Below are 20,133 nucleotides of genomic sequence, written 5' to 3' on the forward strand. Positions count from 1 at the left end.
TTTTCTTTCTTTTATGGTATGTACTGCATTATTCTTTGGTTTATATTTCTGCCAGTATTTCTTCTGTTAATTATATCCTTGTTGACTAAATTCTTATAAATTACAGCATGATGTTTGTTGAAAAAAATGGTATGTTCAAACTAGTTAAGTGTTACAAGTAAACTCAAGCCCAGAACCGTGAAACAAAATTATTTATTAAAAGAGGCCTGGATACCTGTTTGTTTGCCATTTGGGGCCCCTTAAACTTGCAACACAATAATACGCTCAGACTACAGAGGCATTTCCAGGTTTACAGTAGCATGTCAGTAGAAAGATCCAAATTATAGGAATCAGGAATGATTTAATGGAACTGGGAGTAGAGTGACCTCCAAAACAATTAACATATTGCATAACAAAATTTGTCAACCAAAAATAGTTTGTCAATGAGGTGTGTATATACTGTATAATGTAACTCTTTTACCAATGAAGACCTCCTTCAGTAACTGTTTTCTTGCATCTCTTGGGACATTCAGTGTGAGAATTGGAGTATTCCAGCAATGCGTGTCGGAGGACGAACAGGATATAGGTGATCACTCATTACTCTTGCCCTTTTATCTGTGACCATTTACACCCACTGAGGCCTTGTGCACTGCAGCCAGTGATAAATGATTCACTGACCAACAAAGACAATCAGCTAGAAATATAAACACTAGGGGGGAGGTTTACAGTATATTAAAACAAGCAGAGAGAGCCAGCTCAGATTCATCACTCGTCCGCTGGGGATGTATCTAGAAATTGGGTGGCCCAAAGGGGAAGTTGGGGGTTGATCAGCTCAGTTTGACCCCCCCCCACTGAACTGCGAGGAAAGGGAGGAAGCAGAGGGGTGGAGTGAAGGAGGAAAATGAGAGGGAGTGTGAGCAAGGGAGTGTGAAAGGAAGAGGTTGGATAGGATCTTCTGAGAAGAGTGTTTAGTTATGAAAACAAAAGTATTGAAACAGATGGCACCCTGGAAACAGCGGATTGGAACAAGCCGGCGCAGCTTATCACATAAACGGGGCGGTCAGAGGCAGTCTGTCAGCGAAATACTTTTCACAAACATAACACACACACACACACACTCTCTGGGCACTGCTGGGGGGAAATATAAGAACTCACCAGGAGGGTCTAACACCCACTAGATTTCTCTGAGGAACTGTTCTGCAGTTTGAGGTTTTCTCCCTCTGTCCTGAACTACCTTACAAGCACTTTGAGTGCCAGAGATGGTACTAGTTTGTGGGTAAAGTATGTTTTTCCTTAAAGTTTAGGCTGAGAATTTTTTGATGCCCAATACTGAAGTTCTTGGAATGGGAAGATAAGCCTGCTTCAAGGACAAAAGAAGAAACAAAGTATAAGGATGTAAACTAGTGGCAAGCAAGGACTATTTATCTCAGCAACATTCTTGGAGTTTGATCGTATTTCATTGTATTTTCTTTATTTTCCTGTAAACGTCTCCTAGAAGTATTGCAAACAAACAAAAAATTACAAGAAATGGAAACGGCAATACCTTTAGGAATGTTTCACAACAACGTGTCAATTCTGGATCTGGACAGTACTTCGATAAACAATGTCTATATTCACGAGGATTTTGATGCCTTCAGTGTTACCATGGCTGTCCTCTACCTGGCAGTATGCATCGTGGGATTGGGCGGGAACTCCCTGGTTATCATCACCATTTTGAAGCTAGATAAAATGTCATCTGCAACCACCGTCTACATTTTCAACCTGGCTTTGGCGGATGGCCTTTTCATGGTAGGACTCCCGTTCATTGCTATCCAAAACTTCCAGGACCAATGGATCTTTGGAGACCTGGTCTGCAAACTGGTTATGGTTCTGGATGGCATCAACCAATTCACAAGTGTATTCTGCCTAACCGTGATGAGTGTCGACCGCTACATGGCACTCGTCGACCCATTGCGCTTTGCTCGCTGGCGGACACCTCAGAGGGCAAAGATCATTGCTGCCCTAATGTGGTTTATCTCACTATTTCCTGTCTTGCCTATGGGCATACACTTTTCCTCCAACTACGGTTTATGCACTATAGACCCCTATGTGGCCTCTGACACCTGGTGGTTAACCTTTCTTTGCTATACCTTTGTACTCGGCTTTGCCTTACCCTTCACTGTAATGATTGTATTTTACACTGCTTTGGTGGCAACTCTGAGAAATTCCAGGCAGCAGGAGGGCCCTTCATCCTCTCTGGAAAGCCACCGTTTTGAGAAACAGGTCACCAAGATGGTCGTGGCGGTTGTTCTGGTGTTTGGCTTTTGCTGGCTGCCATTCTACGTCTTCAACTTCTGCTCTTTGCACCGAACGGTGCAGGTACTCAACTTTGCCCGTGGCTTTGAGTTTGTGGTGCTGCTGTCCTACTCATGGAGTTGCGCCAATCCCATACTGTACGCTTGTCTGTCTGAAACATTTCGAAGGCATTTCCACACCCTCCTCTGCCCCGTCAAGAGCTCACCCACACACTGTGACAGAGACACTGAAGGGTACGTCTTGTGCGATACTAACGTACAAGATGTGAGTGTTTTACCTTAAAATGTTTCTCACTGAGAACATCTGAGAAAATGTTTTAAATATTTTTAGGGCTTGTGAAGCAACACATACCCACCTTATTGTAAACAGACAATCCCTGCTTCCAGCAGTGCCAATCTTACATTTCATTTCTTTTGTTCACTCCAAAGTACTGCCTTTTGCACTCAGAGATTGCTTTTGCTACTATGCATTAGAAAAAAATACATGAGCAGACTGAGGCACTGATAAGAGTCAAGTGGATCATGATAACCCCCCTTTTGATGGCACAATGTTTTCATGACAGCAATGCCACAAAAGCAAAGTGACTAAGAGTTTACCCTGTCTCCATGCAAAGGAAGGAGCATGTTGTAAGGGTGATTATGCCATTTTTAGTCCCCTATACAACTGCTTTCAAATTGATTGTGGATTGAGTGGTCACAGTTGTCATGGCATCCAGAGTTGACCAAATTTGTGTGTGTGTGTGTGTGTGTGTGTGTGTGTGTGTGTGTGTGTGTGTGTGTGTGTGTGTGTGTGAAAATTTGTATTTTTTTACATACTTTTTGCCATAATAATTTGAATTTCTTACAATTATAATTTACCCCTTGTTTTCAATGTATCATGATATTTTGCATATCAGCTTCTTATTGTGCTTTTTTTTATGAAAATATTTTACTCTATTGCAAGTCTATGATTTTTGCATATAATCATAATCAAATCATAGTTTATATTACTGTATATATTATAATGTAAATTATAGTTGTTCATAAACATTAAAATTTGCATCTGTGTGTAACAGAGTGTGACAGTGTAATTCCCTTTGTTCAAGTCGAGACTGCATAGTTTAAACATTTATGAATCTCCTATCAAAGGTTTTTAGTAAATGAATGTAGTCAAAATAAAATATTACTAACTAAAACTCTTAACAAACCAACATGGTTATGGATTATTTTGCTTCTTGAAAATATATATCCTCTTTCTATTTCTGCAGAGGAAAACAAATCCATAATCTACATACATTTTGACTTGGGTTGGTATTAATATTCTAAGCAGTGTTCACTAGCTTGCTACTGAGAAAGTGATTCACCACAACAGCCATTTGTCTCACATCTGGCCCACATACAAAATACTATAAATGTCTTGTTTTTGCAGCAGTTTTATAGGCAGCCAAGGTGCAATACAAGCCTATAACATACCTTTCCCTTTCCCCTGTTTATATTTAAAAGAGTATCTGGTAGCACAGGACTTTCATCAAAATAAGGGTACAATAGAATATTGTAGCAACAATAAGACCACACATGTATTTAGCTACAAATGACATTTCTGTCCAGTCAGTCTGCTTTAGTTGTAGAATTTTTAATGTATGAGAAAGGACTTGGTAGGAGACTATACTTACAACACTTTCCCAGATTCCCATGTGCAAACTTCGAGAAAGAGTTGCCCATGCTTGCATGCAGCTGGACGAATATGTTTCGTGTCAACCATTAAGAATTTATACTTCTGACATAAAGTAGATGCAATCTGAGTTTATTTAATCTTCAAAACAAACCAATTAAGATGCAAAATTAGTAGTCTAGGAATAGTTCACATGCACAGTATGTTTAAAATAAAATCTCTCAATGGGGCTGTGGGATCACATTCCCTACTCTAATCAAAGGACAGTCAACTATGTCATAAGTGTCTAAAAAAATATTAAGGAAATAACTAATTTAGAATATGCACTCTCAACATGAAGCTATAATGTATATGTGATAGCTCATTAATTTATCATTAACTCCACTATTCCTGTGTATGAATTAAAAATAGCTATAGCTCTGTATCATATTACAGATGCATTTGATTAAAATCCATGTTGACACATGTACTCTTTGCTTTAACCCAGAATGGCATTATCAATCTAGAGCCAAGGTTTTCAACTGGGAATCTAATCTATGAACACCTTTGGGACCATGAAGACACTACACTGGGTCCGTGAACTGATATAAAACATAAAGAAATTTATATATATATATATATATATATATATATATATATATATATATATATATATATATATATATATATATATATATATATATATATATATTATTACATTTTTTAAAATGTGGCCTAAATATTCAATAGATTTGTTTAAATATATACACTCAACAACCACGCTATTAGGTACACCTGTACACCTACTTATTCATGCGATTATCTAATCAGTCAATTATGTGGCAGCAGTGCAATGCATAAAATCATGCAGATATGGATCAGGAGCTTCAGTTAATATTCACATCAACCATCTGAATGGGGTAAAAAATTTGATCTCAGTGATAGACGGGCTGGTTTGAGTATTTCTGTTACTGCTGATCTCCTGGGATTTTCATGCACAACAGTCACTTGAGTTTACTAAGAATGGTCAGACCGTTTCGAGCTGACAGAAAGTAACCGTAACTCAGATAACCACTCTGTACAAATGTAGTGAGTAGAATAGCATCTCAGAATGCACAACACGTCAAACCTTGAGGTGGATGGGCTACAACAGCAGAAGACCACGTCGGATTATCTGAGTTACAATAGCCTTTCTTTCAGCTCGAACCAGTCTGGCCATTCTCCATTGACCTCTCTCATCAACAAGGCGTTTCCATCCACAAAACTGACACTGACTGGATTTTCTTTTTTCTGGCACCATTCTGAGTGAACTCTAGAGACTGTTGTGCATAAAAATCCCAGGAGATCAACAGTTAAAGAAATACTCAAACCAGCCTGTCTTGCACCAACAATCATGCCACGGTCCAAATCAATGAGATAAAATTATTGCCCCATTTTGATGGTTGATGTCAACATTAACTGAAGCTCCTGACCCGCATCTGTATTATTTAATGTATTACACTTCTGCCTAACGATTGGATGATTAGATAATCGCATGAATAATAGGTGTATAGGTATACCTAAAAAAATGGTCGGTGAGTGTATATGGGTAAAACCATTAAACAAATGTGTATCTCTCTAACTTGAACAATGCAGTGGCACAATGTATATGGAACATGGCAAAGGAGTAGTTAATTGAGAAACAAGGTCACCATAGTTTAGCATAATGTAATAATGTTTGTTGCTGTTACTAATGACATTTATTATACAATGTTACTGATACAATCAAGCATTTTTATATTAGGGTGTTCCTGGGCAAAATACGCATGTTAGCAGAAACTTTCATATTTAATTAGGAATAGGTTACAACAAATGTTTTTTTTTTTTTTTTTTTTTTTGCCATTTTATAAACAATAAATGTGTGTCTCATGAGGAACCCACGTCCTCCGGTTTAATCATAACTTTTATATTACTAATGACCCAGAGTGTCTTTAGGTTTTATTCATGGTTCCACAACCTTAAAGGTAAAGTTCACCCAAAAATGTAAATCTGGTCAAGTGCATTGCCTTTCAAAGTATACTTTTTTGACTGCGAGCGAATACGAATACGACTGCTTTGTGATACTTTTTTAAGTACAGTCAATGGCAGGCACATACACCGACGATGCACACAGACAAGGACTGTCCATGCACCTTGACAGTCTGTGCAGACTGTGCTGAAGACTGAATTTGTGTCACGCATACTGTGTGTGAAGTCATCAGCAATGCAAAGACAGCATACTTTGGCCTTTAGAGCAGCCTTTTGGCTTTGTGCCAAAAGTATGTAGCAGTGGGGATTTCTTTAAGACTGCAAGGGAAGCTCAGCTTCCCCTATAATGTCAAAAAAATAATGGTCAAATATGTACTATTGTGTAAACAATTTATTGACTAAAAATGCGTTAGAACACGTTCATCTCGAAGACGAGTTCATTCAGAATCAGCTACATTACATATAGCAGGTCGGCTGACTCGATTTACTTCTCATACATTCCCGTAGCGTCAGTGCATTTCCCTGTTGAAGCCGAGCGTCCATTGACTTCAATGGGGCTGCTCTGAACAGTTTTTTTCAGTGCTCCGAAAATAGACGGTCATTGGATAAATGCTGCGATTATGTCCCGCCCACGGACGCTCAGCGTCTCTGGGGGTGAATGAGGAGTGGGCTGGCCCGGACTCCGGGCTTCCGCGTGATGATTGGAGGATCTGTCGAAAGACTGCATCTCCTTTTGATTGACAGCGAATCTGTACTATAAGAAGTCACTGAAGCTATTTCGTGCTCAGTCCCATCGCGGATTTCTCAAGTGTAGTCGAAAGACAAACTGCTGCAACCTATTTCTTTATATTTGTTTGGCGAAATTGCTAGTCAATTTGCATAATACATTTCACACAATTATACACCACATTCCTTGTTTCAGTTTTACCAAGTTTAATATATTTTGTTTTAGAGCGTTCGTTCGTTCGTTCGTTCATTCATTCATTCATACAGTAGGCTAGGCTAGTGTCGTACGGGTGAAACTGCACACGATGGCAGACGGTGCTAATATTGTCGACCTGATTCTGGCGAAGCCATTTGAAAGTCTTCCTTACGAGGAAAAAATTTGAATTAAACAGCAGGGCAGATCAACACCTAAGATTGATTTAGTGCAAAAAATAGGGTAAATAAGTTTATAATGTAGGCCGAAAATGAGCTTCCCCTCTTTGAAAGACCAGCAGCCGCCACTGGTATGTAGACACCAAAATACCACATAGATACATGTATGTTGTAGCTATTGTTGAACATTCAAAATTATGAATTGATACAGCTTACACTCTTCTGAGAAAGCTTTCCACTAAATGTTGAAACAACACTGCAGAGATTTACTCCCATTGAGACACAAGAGCATCACTGAGGTCAGGCACTGATGTTGTCAATGGGACCTGGCTTACAGTCAGTGCACCAGTTCAGACAATTCTCTAGAAATGGAATCGATAGTTCTGGCAGAGTTCTCATAGTAAGCAATATGTCATCCTTTTATTCAATTCAGGAATCTTATCCAGTCATGATCCAGCCTCTGCTTTATAAACTCAGCACAGCTGTCACTCATTGCTTGGTTATGCGCCCCACCATCACCAGTTTAGGTCCCTTCCTGCTGTAGGGGGTAAGCTCCTCTCCTCTGCTTTCATCGTCTTCTGGCAGGATCTGGCAGAACCGTAGGAAAGGTCTTACACCAAAGGGAACAATTTTCACTATACTGATGTTATTCTCAAGTCCTCTGCGAGAATGTAAGGAATGTAAACCATAGCATTATGATTTGCTGGAATAGCCAAACCTGTCAATTAGAAGGGCATGTCCACATACTTTTGATAATGACTGTCTGTTTACTCGCCCCATGCCGTCTAAAAAATTTTTTTTTCCCCGTAATACAAGCAGCATTGTGTGTTTGTCCATACAATGCAAGTCAGTGGTGTCCAAAACTTGTACGCTTCAAAAGGGTCATAAAGTCAGCATAAATTAATCCATATGACTTGAGTGGTTTAATCCATTTCTTCTGAAGTGATACAATTGGTTATGGGTAAGAAACAAACCAAATGTGAAATGGGAGTTACATTTTGTTCTGTTTCTCATTCAAAACTGATAAAATTGCTTGAGAAGAAATTGATTAAACTATTCAGGTTGAATGGTATCTTTATGCTGCTTTATGTCCTTGTTGGAGTTTGAAAGCGTTGGACCCCATTGACTTGCATTCTATAGAGAAAAACACATTGTATAAAACATTGTTGTGTTCTGCAGAAGAAATAAAGTAATCCAAGTTTGAGGTTGAGTGAATGATAAGAATGATCATTTTTGTGTGAACTATTCCTTTTAGCAATAGTTATTCTGTATGTTGCATATTAGGCTTTTACAGTAATTGCACTTTGAAAAATCTGTGGGATGTTATTTAGTGTAACAAATGAGGCAGCTATTACCTCTCTTGCTGCAAACAGCATTGCTCTTACGAAAGGTACAAACAGAAATATTCACATAAACAGACAGGGAACATTGGGAACATGATGAAAATGTTACATGAATTCTCAATTAGATTTGTTGACGTGTGTTGAACTTTTGCTAATGTCTTAGGGAGCCCTGATTCATGGGGTGCCCATGGTCTTTCACTTTTTTTTCCTAGCTCATTTCTCACATTAACCACAAATCCTGTGATTTCTGCATAAGCATCTCTCTTTTACCAAACAAAATCATGATAACCCTATATATAATAACATTATTCCCATTACTGTTACTTCTGTTGACCTGAGGAGACCCTGCCCTTTTCTCTTTTTTTTCCTTTTTAGGGGTCCAATCCTAAATGGATTTGTGAGGCTCCCTGCCTTCTCAACTGCCTTTGAAAATTACTGCTCAAATAAATCCGAATCACTGGAAACATTTTATTATACGCTTAGATCCCTCTGATAACTCTGACAATTTGTTCTTTTCTGATTTATTTCCTTTTTTTATCTCTCTTGTCAGCTTCAACCCAGTGACAGGCCTCTCCAATACTCTCTCCTGCAATCCAATGCTGTGAATCCTCCGGCCAAGTTGCTGGAATTGGTGATTATGCAACCCTCTATAGCCGTGCTTCCACTATTGGGCCAGTATGAGCCAGGGCCAATAGCCTCAGACCTCAAGCCAAGAGATGCAGCAAAATCAATCTGCATTCTCACCATTGTGCCAGTAGTCCCATAGCGTTGCCCTAAAACCCTACTTAATACCTCACCCTGGTGCCAACGTCATCAACCATGCCCATTTCACAAGCAAGAGGGAAACTCAATCTGAGGTATCAGACTCTGGAAACTAGCTATCCCTCCAAATGAACATGGATTTGTACTGTGTCCACAATTATTTGTATTTTTTTTCTGAACCTGTAATGTTGTGCTCTGGATTCACAACTAGGCAAGTTTGGTGACAATATACTTAATCTTTTTTTTGGCGAAAGGTGCCGACCCAAAGTTGCCTGTTTTCATCAGCCCAAATATTCATAAGAGCCCTGGTTTCTTCTACTGACCAGTAATGCGATTTGCCGTTCTCCGTTGATCTGTTGAGGTAAGCTGGTAGCTAGATATAAAAGATTGGGTAATGAATATCTTGGTGCTGGAAACTTTTGACCTGACTCTGGGAAACTCTGCATTTGACACTGACATAGCCTCAATCCCAAATTGACCTTCTTTGGGCCCAAGTGTAATCGGCATGTCAAAGGCCATTAGCTGTTGGCCCCAAAGAAGCCCTGTGGAGGCACTTTGAAGCCCCGGAAGTGACAGTGAGAATGCAACTGGAATGCACTAGCATGCCCTCATTTGGCCCAATAGTGGAAATGTGGCTATTGAATCATCTCCTCCTGGCTACAAATGTTTTGAAAAAAGCACGCTGTCACAGTAGGGGAGGTGGTCTTGCTGTACTTCACCGGGAAACTGTCCAAATCACTCTGTTGCCCATCCCGACTTGGGATACTTTTGAATCGCACTGAAACATATTCATGTTGACTCTCCAAACTACTATTTTGCAAAAGCATTTTTTAAATCTACAGGACTGTTTCAAACTCACTCAGCATGTATGTTCACCTACAAATCAGGACCATACTTTGGACTTATTACAGACTTTCCCATCTCAAATCTTTCTGTATCAGATCTGGGAATGTCTGACCATAAAGCAGTCTCCCTAGATTTTTCTGATAAAATTTAGGAATATTAAATCTCTTGATCCCACAGTTTTTGAGGCATCAATGAAACCTCTTTTTTATCATCTGATCCAAACATAAATGTAAATGAGATGACTGATTTTATAACTCTACTTTGAGCTCTACCCTGAATCTCCTGGCTCCTGTTAATTCATGCATTGTGTCTTTTAAGCGACTATCAACCTGGTTTACTCAGCTGTGTCAAATAAAAAACCCACATTTGGAGACTAGAGAAACAATGGGGAAAATATCTGGACTTATCGTCCATCTAATCACATTCAGAGAACACCAAACCTAATATGCTGCAGCTTTGAAAAAGCTATGCAGTAAATATCTCTCCATATCCTCACATCCTCCCTTACAAGTGTTGCATTTCCCAAAAGCATCGTAAGTGTAAGTAGTTTGTTGAAACCATTGACGCCAAGGGTCCCTACAATCAACTTAAGCTTGCAATACTTTTGGGAAATGCAGCCCAGATCATGAAAATGAAACCTACCACCAGCATCCTCGATCCCATCCTGACACATCTTCTCAAGTTATGCACAGCTGTAATTACATTTATCACACAAACTGTGAACAGCTCTCTTAAATCTGGATCAGTTCCCTACCACTTCAAAACAGCTGCAATCAAAAAAAAAAAAAAAAATGTCATGACTCCACTTGAAAACTAATCACATCAAAACTGTAATCTTTATTTTGACCTTTTATTTTAAGTAATTTATTTTTAAGCACAGAAAAGGCAGTGTTTTGGGGGATTATTATTGAAAATTGCTACATTTGAGATTATGCCTCTCCCTTTACCTGGTATGCCTAATCATTATTCTACAGAATATAAATAGTTGGGAAATAGGCGAAATGTTCACACTGAGCAAATGTACTGTATAAATGTGCATATGTGGATCATAAGTGAAATCTTACTAGGAGGCCATCCACCCTATAACCCAGTCCCAGAATCCCGGCACACCCATGAAAGTTCTTCTAATGTTTGGGAATAATAGTGTCTACATTATCAAGCTTTCCCCTCTCTGAACACAGAATAGCCATAATTGACATGTGAAATGTGAACGGTGTTCATCAAGAAGGTCAGGATTTGGCTTGTAGGTGCCGTAACTACACCATACACCAGCATCTGTCTCATTAATGCCATTCAATAGTAGCTGTGCGTTCTGACAAAATATATATTTTTTAGCAAGCAACGTATATCATATATTGACATTTAGAAGATTTCCCTGTTTGCTGCTTTTGACACACATCATGCTCCACTAGTGAAGGGTTTTGGACTGTGTGCATTCTTGTGGGGTCATCGGCCAATCAACATTTCCACAATGTAATTTTCCAGTGGCTCTAGAGTGATCCGTCACACACAAAAAAATAGCTCTTTGGCTGAACTTGATTCAGTCTTGGACAGTGGTTCTATGTGTTTTAAATTAGCTTTTTGGTTTTTTTTTTTTACTTAAAATTACTATGTAATATAAGCACAAACACTTTGTGTAGAAATAACCTAGTGTAATTGGGTAAACACAACAAAATTATATTCAAATATAGTGTCTATAGTATCGTTTATATCAGTGTATGTTAGCACAGCTATTTGCTCAAGGAAGCGAGCAATCAATCAAGTCAACCTTTATTTATAGAGCACATTAAAAAACAACAGAAGTTGACCCAAAGTGCTTTACAGATCAAACAAACAAATGACAGCGTGATGTAAAAACAGATTGATTTAAAGTTAAATATAAAACATAATAAAATAAATAAAAACATTTAAATACAGCATCATATATTTATTCATTTCAAACTATTCAATGATCTATTCAAAAGCTAAAGAATAAAAATATGTTTTTAAAGAGGATTTAAAAAACTGACCTCACATGGAAAGGGAGACTATTCCATAGATTAGGAGCTATCTCAGAAAATTCACTGTCACCCTTAGATCTATAGCGACAATGAGGAACCCTTAAGAAAAGTTGATCAGAAGACCTGAGTGCTCTGGTGGGGGGAATAAGGGAGGAGAAGGTTACTGATATATTGGGGCACGAGACCAGATAGTGTCGAATGTGGCACTGAGATCAAATAAAACTGCTTGGAGAGAAAAATATCATTAGTGACCTTCAACATTGCAGATTCAGTGCTGTGCAAGGGTCTGAAACCATTTTTTTACCTTTTTGTTAAACCTTTTATGAAAACTTATTTTAAAAGGTGCGGAGATAGAATATCTAGCTTGTAACTGGAACACTTCATCTTAGAGACTACATCTACTAACTGTGCTGACGTTACTGGTTCAAAGTGAGTCAAGGAGCTGGAGGGGGAAGGAATTAGTGGTTGGTCAAATTGTGACGGTACAATCGCACCTTTAATCTGCACAATTTTGTGAGTAAAGAAGTTTTAAAATGTTTCACAGGTCTCTTGGGTGGAGTCCAGAAAAGCATTTTAAGTTGAGTTTAAAACAGAATCAATTGTGTTAAACAACACTTTTGGTCGATTTGCATTATCAGTGATTAATGTAGAGAAAAATGTAGCTTTCGCTTCCTTTACAGCTTTCTGATAGTTTGTTAAACGTTCCTTTAAAATATCAAAAGAGACATGAAGCTTGTCTTGTTTCCACTTGGACTCAGCTTTTCTACACTCTTGTCTGAGTGCGCAGGTGATGTCACTTAGCCAAGGCTGTGAAACGTCTCGGGTTACATGTGTAACCCTTGTTCCCTGAAAAAGGCGGAACGAGATGTTGCGCTGCTAAGCGCTACGGGGAACAGCTTTCGCTGTGAGCCGAGCTGAATAATTTGTGGAACACGTCAATGAACATTGACCGGAATTTATAGCCTCGGCTGATGTAATCATTAGATGCACCTGAGGCCAGGCTATAAATGGATTCGTCACCAGGTGTCGTCAGATACTTCTTTTTGAAGAGCAGTCCTGGGGCGTCCCAGTGCGGCAAAGCAGCGCAACATCTCGTTCCGCCTTTTCAGGGAACAAGGGTTACACATGTAACCCGAGGCGTTCCCTTTACAAAAGGCTTCACTACGATGTTGCGCTGCTAAGCGCTACGGGGAACGCAATACCCACGCCGCCGCACTTGGGGCTGTCCGGACCCCTACGGTTGTGCAGTGTACTCACAAAAACGCGAGAGGTCTCAGACATGAGCTTGAGATGTCGACTCAAGCGCATAAGAGCCCGGAGTAGCATAAACATCTAAACCATAAATTTTTTAATGAATGTGTGCGGAGAGGACCAGTCTGCCGCATCACAAACTTGTTCAGGCATGAGCTGAGTTGTCGACTCAAGGGCATAAGAGCCCAGAGTAGCAAAGCATCTAACCCACAAAGTTCGATGAATGTGTGCGAAGAGAACCCTATCACAGCACAAACTTGTCATAAAAACTGTTGAATGTGAGCGGAGAGGACCAGCCTGCCGCATCACAAACTTGTTCAGGCATGAGTTGAGATGTCGACTCAAGGGCTTAAGAGCCCAGAGTAGCAAAGCATCTAACCCATAAAGTTCGATGAATGTGTGCGAAGAGAACCCTATCGCAACACAAACTTGTCATAAAAACTGATGAATGTGAGCGGAGAGGATCAGCCTGCCGCATCACAAACTTGTTTAGGCATGGGCCCATAAAATGTGATTAGTGTGTGCGGAGAGTGCCAACCTGCCGCACCACAAACTTGTTCGGTGTCAACTCAAGGGCGTAAGAGCCAAGAGTGGCAAGAACATCCAAACTATAAAAGTTTAATGAATGTGTGTGGAGAGGACCAACCTGCCGCACCACAAACTTGCTGCAGAGGGAGACCTCTAGCCAAGGCTTTAGAGGAGGAGAGCCCTCTGGAAGAGTGCGCCCTAAAACCTACTGGCGAAGCTTGACCGCGCGCCTCGTAGGCCTGGGCAGTAAGGTCCCTCACCCAAAGTGACAACCCGGTCACGGCTTCAAAGTGAAGAACTGCTGCCCTGACTTTACGCCACTAGCAAGTGCAGTGGACATAATTCTGAAGGGCACAGACTGGACAAAGTCTGAGTAGTCTTTAGCTGCTCCAGCATTTACAAACGGCAGGGAGCAGAAGGCTTAGAGAATGACTGGCCAGGGGTCGAGAAAGGCACCTTGGGCAGGTAGTCAGGGTGAGGGTGCAAAGAATGCTCTTGGTCCTACCTGGGGCAACTCAAAACAGGCCGGCAAAAGAGACTGTAGGTACCCAAGTCTCCTTAGAGACGTAATTGCCATATGAAAAGCCATCTTGAGAGTCAGAAGTCTACCAAATGCTGACTCTAGAGGTTTTAAAAAGGGGGGGTCTTACCCTATGAAGAGGTCCTAGCAAGGATGCATCTTAGAGGGCACCCCGTCCACCAAGGCATGGCAAGCCGAAGTGGAAGCCACATAGAACCTGGCAGTGGGTGAGGCAAGTGCCCGCTGACAGTTCTTTCCACAGAAAATCCAGAACTGAAGCAAACTGGCAGTTAGCTGGTTCTGTAATTGAACTTATTAGAAGGAAACGCATGCAGGCGCATTTGTGCCATGTATGCGCCACCACGATCAGCACCCCCGAGGGGGGGGGGCTGGGTGACTCGGGGAGAAGTAGAGGAGACATTGCGCTATCAACAGAGGCGAAGAAGTCCTCTTCTGCCCTGTAAAATCTACCCAGATCAGTTCCAAGGGAGGGAGCCCTAGCACTTGCAATGGTCTCGATAACTTCAGGAGAAAGCCCTGTGAACCTCAGTTGGTACCCTACAGGGGCCAAGCATGAAAGGTTTCACAGTTCGGGCCGGGGATGAATATGTCCCCTGAGCCTGAGAAAGAAGGTCCTACCTGTTCGGAATCGCCCAAAAAAAAGCCGTCGAGGAGAGATATTAACTCCGAGAACCATATCCTGTTCAGCCAGCGCAGCGCCATTAATAGGAGGCAAGACCCTTGCTGGTGAACATTGCCAAGACTCCCGGGAGCAGAGAAACCGGGGAAAGAAACGCATACAGATGCATTCTGGGTCATGTATGTGTCTTAACGTCCAGACCCAAGGGGGCTGGGTGATTTCAGGGAGAAGTAGAGGAGACATTGCGCTATTCATAGAGGCGAAGAGGTCCTCTTCTGCCCTAAGATCTCACCCAAACTTGTTCCAAGTGGAAAAATCCCGGCATTTAAAAAGGTCTCGATAACCTCAGGAGAGAGCCCTGTGTTCCTCAGTTGGTACCCTTAGGGGCCAAACATGAAAGATTCCACAATTTGGGGCAAGGATGAAATATTGCCCTGTGCCTGAGACAGATGATCCTTCCTGTTTGGCATCACCAAAGGCGAGCCGTCGAGGGAAGAGATTAGCTCCAAGAACCAAGCCCTGTTTGGCCAGCGCGGTGCTATCAGTAAGAGGCAAAAACCCTTGCTGGCGAACTCTGGGCAACTACTACCTTAGGGTGGAGTTCTTAACTCCCCCGTTGGTATTTTCTGTCTGGACCGTAAATCTGCTCCCATATACGGGCATCCAGGGATATAACTGACCTGAGTGACAGGAGCTTGCCCTGGGCCCCAACGTGTCAGAAATACAGCTGACAAGAACGTGGGTCTCCTTGATGATTTATGTAAGAGGCTACCGCTGCATTGTCCACCCGCACCAAGACATGGCAGCCTCAGGAGGAGGTATTTTAGGGCCAGAAATACAGCCATCAACCCGAGACAGTGACTGTGACAACTGAGCTGATGACCCTCCTATCCCCTTAAGCTGGACGACCACTTAAGGCCGCTCCCCCTCCCATCAGGGAGGCGTCTGTTGTTAGCAGCCTTCGACAACAAGATGCACCTAGAGTGGGACCCAAGGCAGAAAACAGGGGTCTGAACCACATAGAAAGGGAACGAAGCCTGAGGCGCGTAACCCTATTTAGCCTAGGGGTTTTGGCCCTTGGAAGAATCCCCTGGCTTTTGGCCACAACAAAAACGGTCTCATGAGCAGAAGGTCCAGAGGGATCACTGTGGACGCATTCGCCCTGAGACCTGGAAATCATTGATACTGATAACAGTGCAACCTTGACCTAGCCTGACTTTGCTCAGGGTGATCTAAATGGACTCAATCCTAGCGGGAGACAGTTGTGCCCGCATTGAGATTGAACTCCATATGATGCCCCGATAGACAGTGTTCTGAGTGGGAGAGAGGACGCTTTTCTTGGCATTGAGCCTCAACCCCAGAGAAACAGATGAGCTAAGGCGATGTCCCTGTGCTGAACTGCCAGTTCCTGGAACTGCGCTAGGATCAGCCAGTCGTCTACATAATTCAGAATGCAGATGCCCCGAGTCGCAAGGAGCCAGCGCTACATCATGCATTGTGAATGTGCGGGTAATAAGGGCTAGGCTGAGTGAAAGAACCTGACCCTGGAAGACTTAGCCCCGAAGTGAACCTCAGGAACTTTCCATGTTGTGGCAGAACTTCTAAATGAAGTATAGAAGTGCGTCATAAGATCGATGGTGACCAGCCAAACGAGTTGTAGGGCTTGAGACATGACCATCTTGACAGGCATCATCTTGGACTTGAACACCCACGGGTAGTTCAAGCTTTAAGATCTAAGCCAGACGCCACCCCTCACCCTCCATGGGTAACGGGAAGTATTTAGTGTAATAACCTAACTCTCTCTCTGGAAGGGGAACACATACCATGGCCCCTTTAACCAGGAGAATGAGTTTTTGTTTTTACAAAAAAAGAAATCCGGTTTACGGTAGTGAGAACACGCCATGAGCGAAAAAGCTCTTCATGGAGGTTATCAAAGAAGGGAAGGGACCCATGAGGCGTTCCCTTTCTTAGACTGGGAGATAAAATCTATCCCCTAATTTGGAGCGTTTGGGGGTCTCTTTTTCGTGTGGCCAGTCCAATCTGGCAACCGCACGAGTAACAACATCGAGCAATTTCCTCCGTAGATTTTTTTATCGCGGACGGAAAGCTCGGAGGCGGGAAGAGAATCGCGATCCACCTCATGACCCGAAGAAGCGTCGAGATCATGTGTGAAGGACCAGCTGGGTTTGGGGAGAGAGTGAGAGAAAGGGATCAACCCGTCTCTTGCTCCTCAGCCACATCCATTTTTTTTTTTCGTGAGTGCTGACTCCCGGAAGCAAGCGAGGCGAGCACAATGCACTCTGCCTGTTAAAGCAAATCGCAGTGCTCGCACCCGCCCTGCTGCAACGCGAGAGCAGCGTGCTCTTACCCCCAAACAAACAGAGCAAAAACTGATGTGTGTCGTCTTCAGCTGTAGAGCGGAAGAGGGGAACACGCACCGTTTGCGGCTTTCAGTCATTCTCTCTTTTCCTAAACAGAAGAGAACAACGTTCACTGCACACTGCCTAACTGATTCTAACTTCTAACAGAGGAAAGAAAGTTTTGACAGGGTTTGTGAAACACACAGAAACAGAATCGCTCTGAAAAAAGAGTTTCTGACGACACCTGGTGACGTATCCATTTATAGCCTGGCCTCAGGTGCATCTAATGATTACATCAGCCAAGGCTATAAATTCCGGTCAGTGTTCATTGACGTGTTCCACACATTATTCAGCTCGGCTCACAGCGAAAGCTGTTCCCCGTAGCGCTTAGCAGCGCAACATCGTAGTGAAGCCTTTTGTAAAGGGAACACCCTTATTTCTCCTTGACTTAAGCAGAGAGACAATGTCAAGTGTAAAAGTTCAAGATTTATTAAAAGCTTCAATGACTCAGATTCGAGACATCATCTGTGAAATGCGTTAAATAAAATTCTGAAGAAAGATTGGTAGTAGACAAGTGAATGGACCAGAAGTGACGTAGGGGCTGAGATAAAGTAGGGAGAGGAAAAGTAGATACTTATTCAAACATTATTGAATAATGGCCAGAAATCCCAATGTGTAAGACCTCTAAGTTGGACACAGAAAGACCATACGATAACACATGATCTATATACCCATATTGTGAGTATGACCAGTGATGTCGTACGAAATTTAGTAAAGGAGATTAATTCATTTACCAAAGGTTTTGATGGACAGCATATATGAATATTAAAATCCCCAAGAATCACGAGTCTATAACCACGAGACACCATTCCAGAGAGAAAGTCCAAAAATTGCTGGATGAAGTCCTTATTAAATCTGGGAGATTTATACACAAGTGCACAGAAAACAGGACCCAAGATGTCAATCTTTAATAGTTGGACCTCAATACAAGTATACATAGGTAGTGTTCTGCATTTAAAATTGTTTCTAAAAACAGTGGCAACACCACTTCCTTGCCCTGAAGTCTGTGGGGAATTTAAGTCACAGCCTGTTCGATCCACCAGGGCCATTTGTTCACCAGGATTTAGCCAGGTCTCAGTGATGAATAAAAATTCCAATGATCGTGATAAAAAAAATGAATAATAACAACAACAAAAAAATCAATATCATGTGTGACATGCTAACATGCTAACATTCACATACCAATAAAGAAACTCTTCTAAATCTCAACATAACAAAACATTAAACACTAAAAAGTATCCCACTTTATATTCATCTAGCACAAAAACACACTACAAAATAAATGAATTTTAACATTTACTTTACCTATAGAGTCCTGTGCAAAGCTTGCTTGGAAATGGAAATCCCCTGCCCAGTTTCTTTTTTTGAACTTTATTTTTATACATTTTAACAAATTACAACAACGAACTAAACATTCCTTGACAACCACGGTGGCCTAAATAAAATGAAAAAGAAAATACAAAAAATACATAAAACACTATAGCAAAATAAAAAGAGAGAGATAAAAAATATATATATCACCTTTTTTTTAACAACATGGAATAATTAAAAGTTTCACACCAGTCAGTTCACCTTCAGTGCCTCAATGTATATACTAATAGGTGTCCACCTTTGTATGAAAGTGTCCAGTTTCAGTTGGAGTTGGGCAGTCATATGTTCCATTCTATAAATAGATATAAGTTTTTCTCTCCATTGACTCATTTTTGGTGGGTGTTGCTTCATCCAATTAATTGTAATGGTTTTTCGTGCACATAGTAGGAGGACATGCAGAATATATCTCTGGTTTTGACTACAAAAATCTTGGGGTATTCCTTCAAGCAAAAAATACAAGGGAGTAAAAGGCAGATCTAGATGCATAATTTTCGTAATCTCATCCTTAACCCCTTGCCAAAATGTAACTAATTTTGGACATTCCCAAAATATGTGTGTGTGGTCTCCTACTTTCCCACACTCCCTCCAACATTTCTCTGCTTCTGGATTATCCACAAATTTTGATATCACATGTGGTGTTCTAAAAAACCTGATTTTCGTTTTCCAGTCAAACTCTTTCCAGTTATGACTGTGGATGCCCTTATGACATATGACATATGTTTACCCAAGTCTCATCCTCTATATGATCATTCATTTCAAACTCCCACTTTGTCTTTATATGGAACGTATTATCTGTTGAATCAAGCAGTAGTCTGCTGTATATGTGCGACATATGTTTTTTATGTAGTGGGTGTTGTTTCTTTATATCAATGAAATACTGTTCCACATTAGTTGGGGCTTTTTTAATTATTTCCCTTTCCTTATGATTTGTGATATAGTTTCTTAATTGTAGGTATCTAAAAAAATCATTTGATGATAACATACATTTTTCTTTAAGATCAGAGAAAGAGCGCAATGTATTTCCGTCAAAAAGCTGATCAATCATGGTAAGACCCTTCTCCGTGCATCTTTTAAAAATAGCATCCCACCGGGAGGGTAGAAACTCAGGGTTATCTGCTATGGACATAGCCCTTGATAAGGTTGCCACTCCTTTCAGTTTTTTCTGAACTGTTGTCCATACTCTCAGAGTTTGCTTAACCCATATATTTGTTATTTTCATCTTCTTCTGCCCTGCCCAGTTTCATCAATGCTACATCAACACCACAAAAAGTATGCATGTAGTCTCAACTCAAAGTCTCAATGCAAATTTCCATTTTACAAAATAAAATTGATAGAATGCATTGAAATCAAGTTGTTTTTCTTTAGTTATATATATATATATATATATATATATATATATATATATATATATATATATATATATATATATGTAACCTTTGGCTAA

At 41.0% G+C, this 20,133-nt stretch overlaps 1 protein-coding gene across 1 annotated transcript; it reads left to right on the plus strand.

Annotated features, from left to right (window-relative positions):
• The first annotated feature begins 1,506 nt into the window (after nt 1-1,506).
• LOC127627107 (somatostatin receptor type 2-like) lies at nt 1,507-2,652 on the plus strand. The gene has a single exon (XM_052103353.1). The coding sequence runs from the start codon at nt 1,507-1,509 to the stop codon at nt 2,554-2,556; it is 1,050 nt and encodes a 349-aa protein (XP_051959313.1). The 3' UTR covers nt 2,557-2,652.
• The last annotated feature ends 17,481 nt before the right edge of the window (nt 2,653-20,133 follow it).

Source organism: Xyrauchen texanus, chromosome 33 (assembly GCF_025860055.1).
Source record: "Xyrauchen texanus isolate HMW12.3.18 chromosome 33, RBS_HiC_50CHRs, whole genome shotgun sequence".
NCBI lineage: Eukaryota > Metazoa > Chordata > Actinopteri > Cypriniformes > Catostomidae > Xyrauchen > Xyrauchen texanus.

Coding starts and splice junctions, on each gene's coding strand:
- LOC127627107 (XM_052103353.1), top strand. CDS start 1,507: ATGGAAACGGCAATACCTTTAGGAATGTTTCACAACAACGTGTCAATT.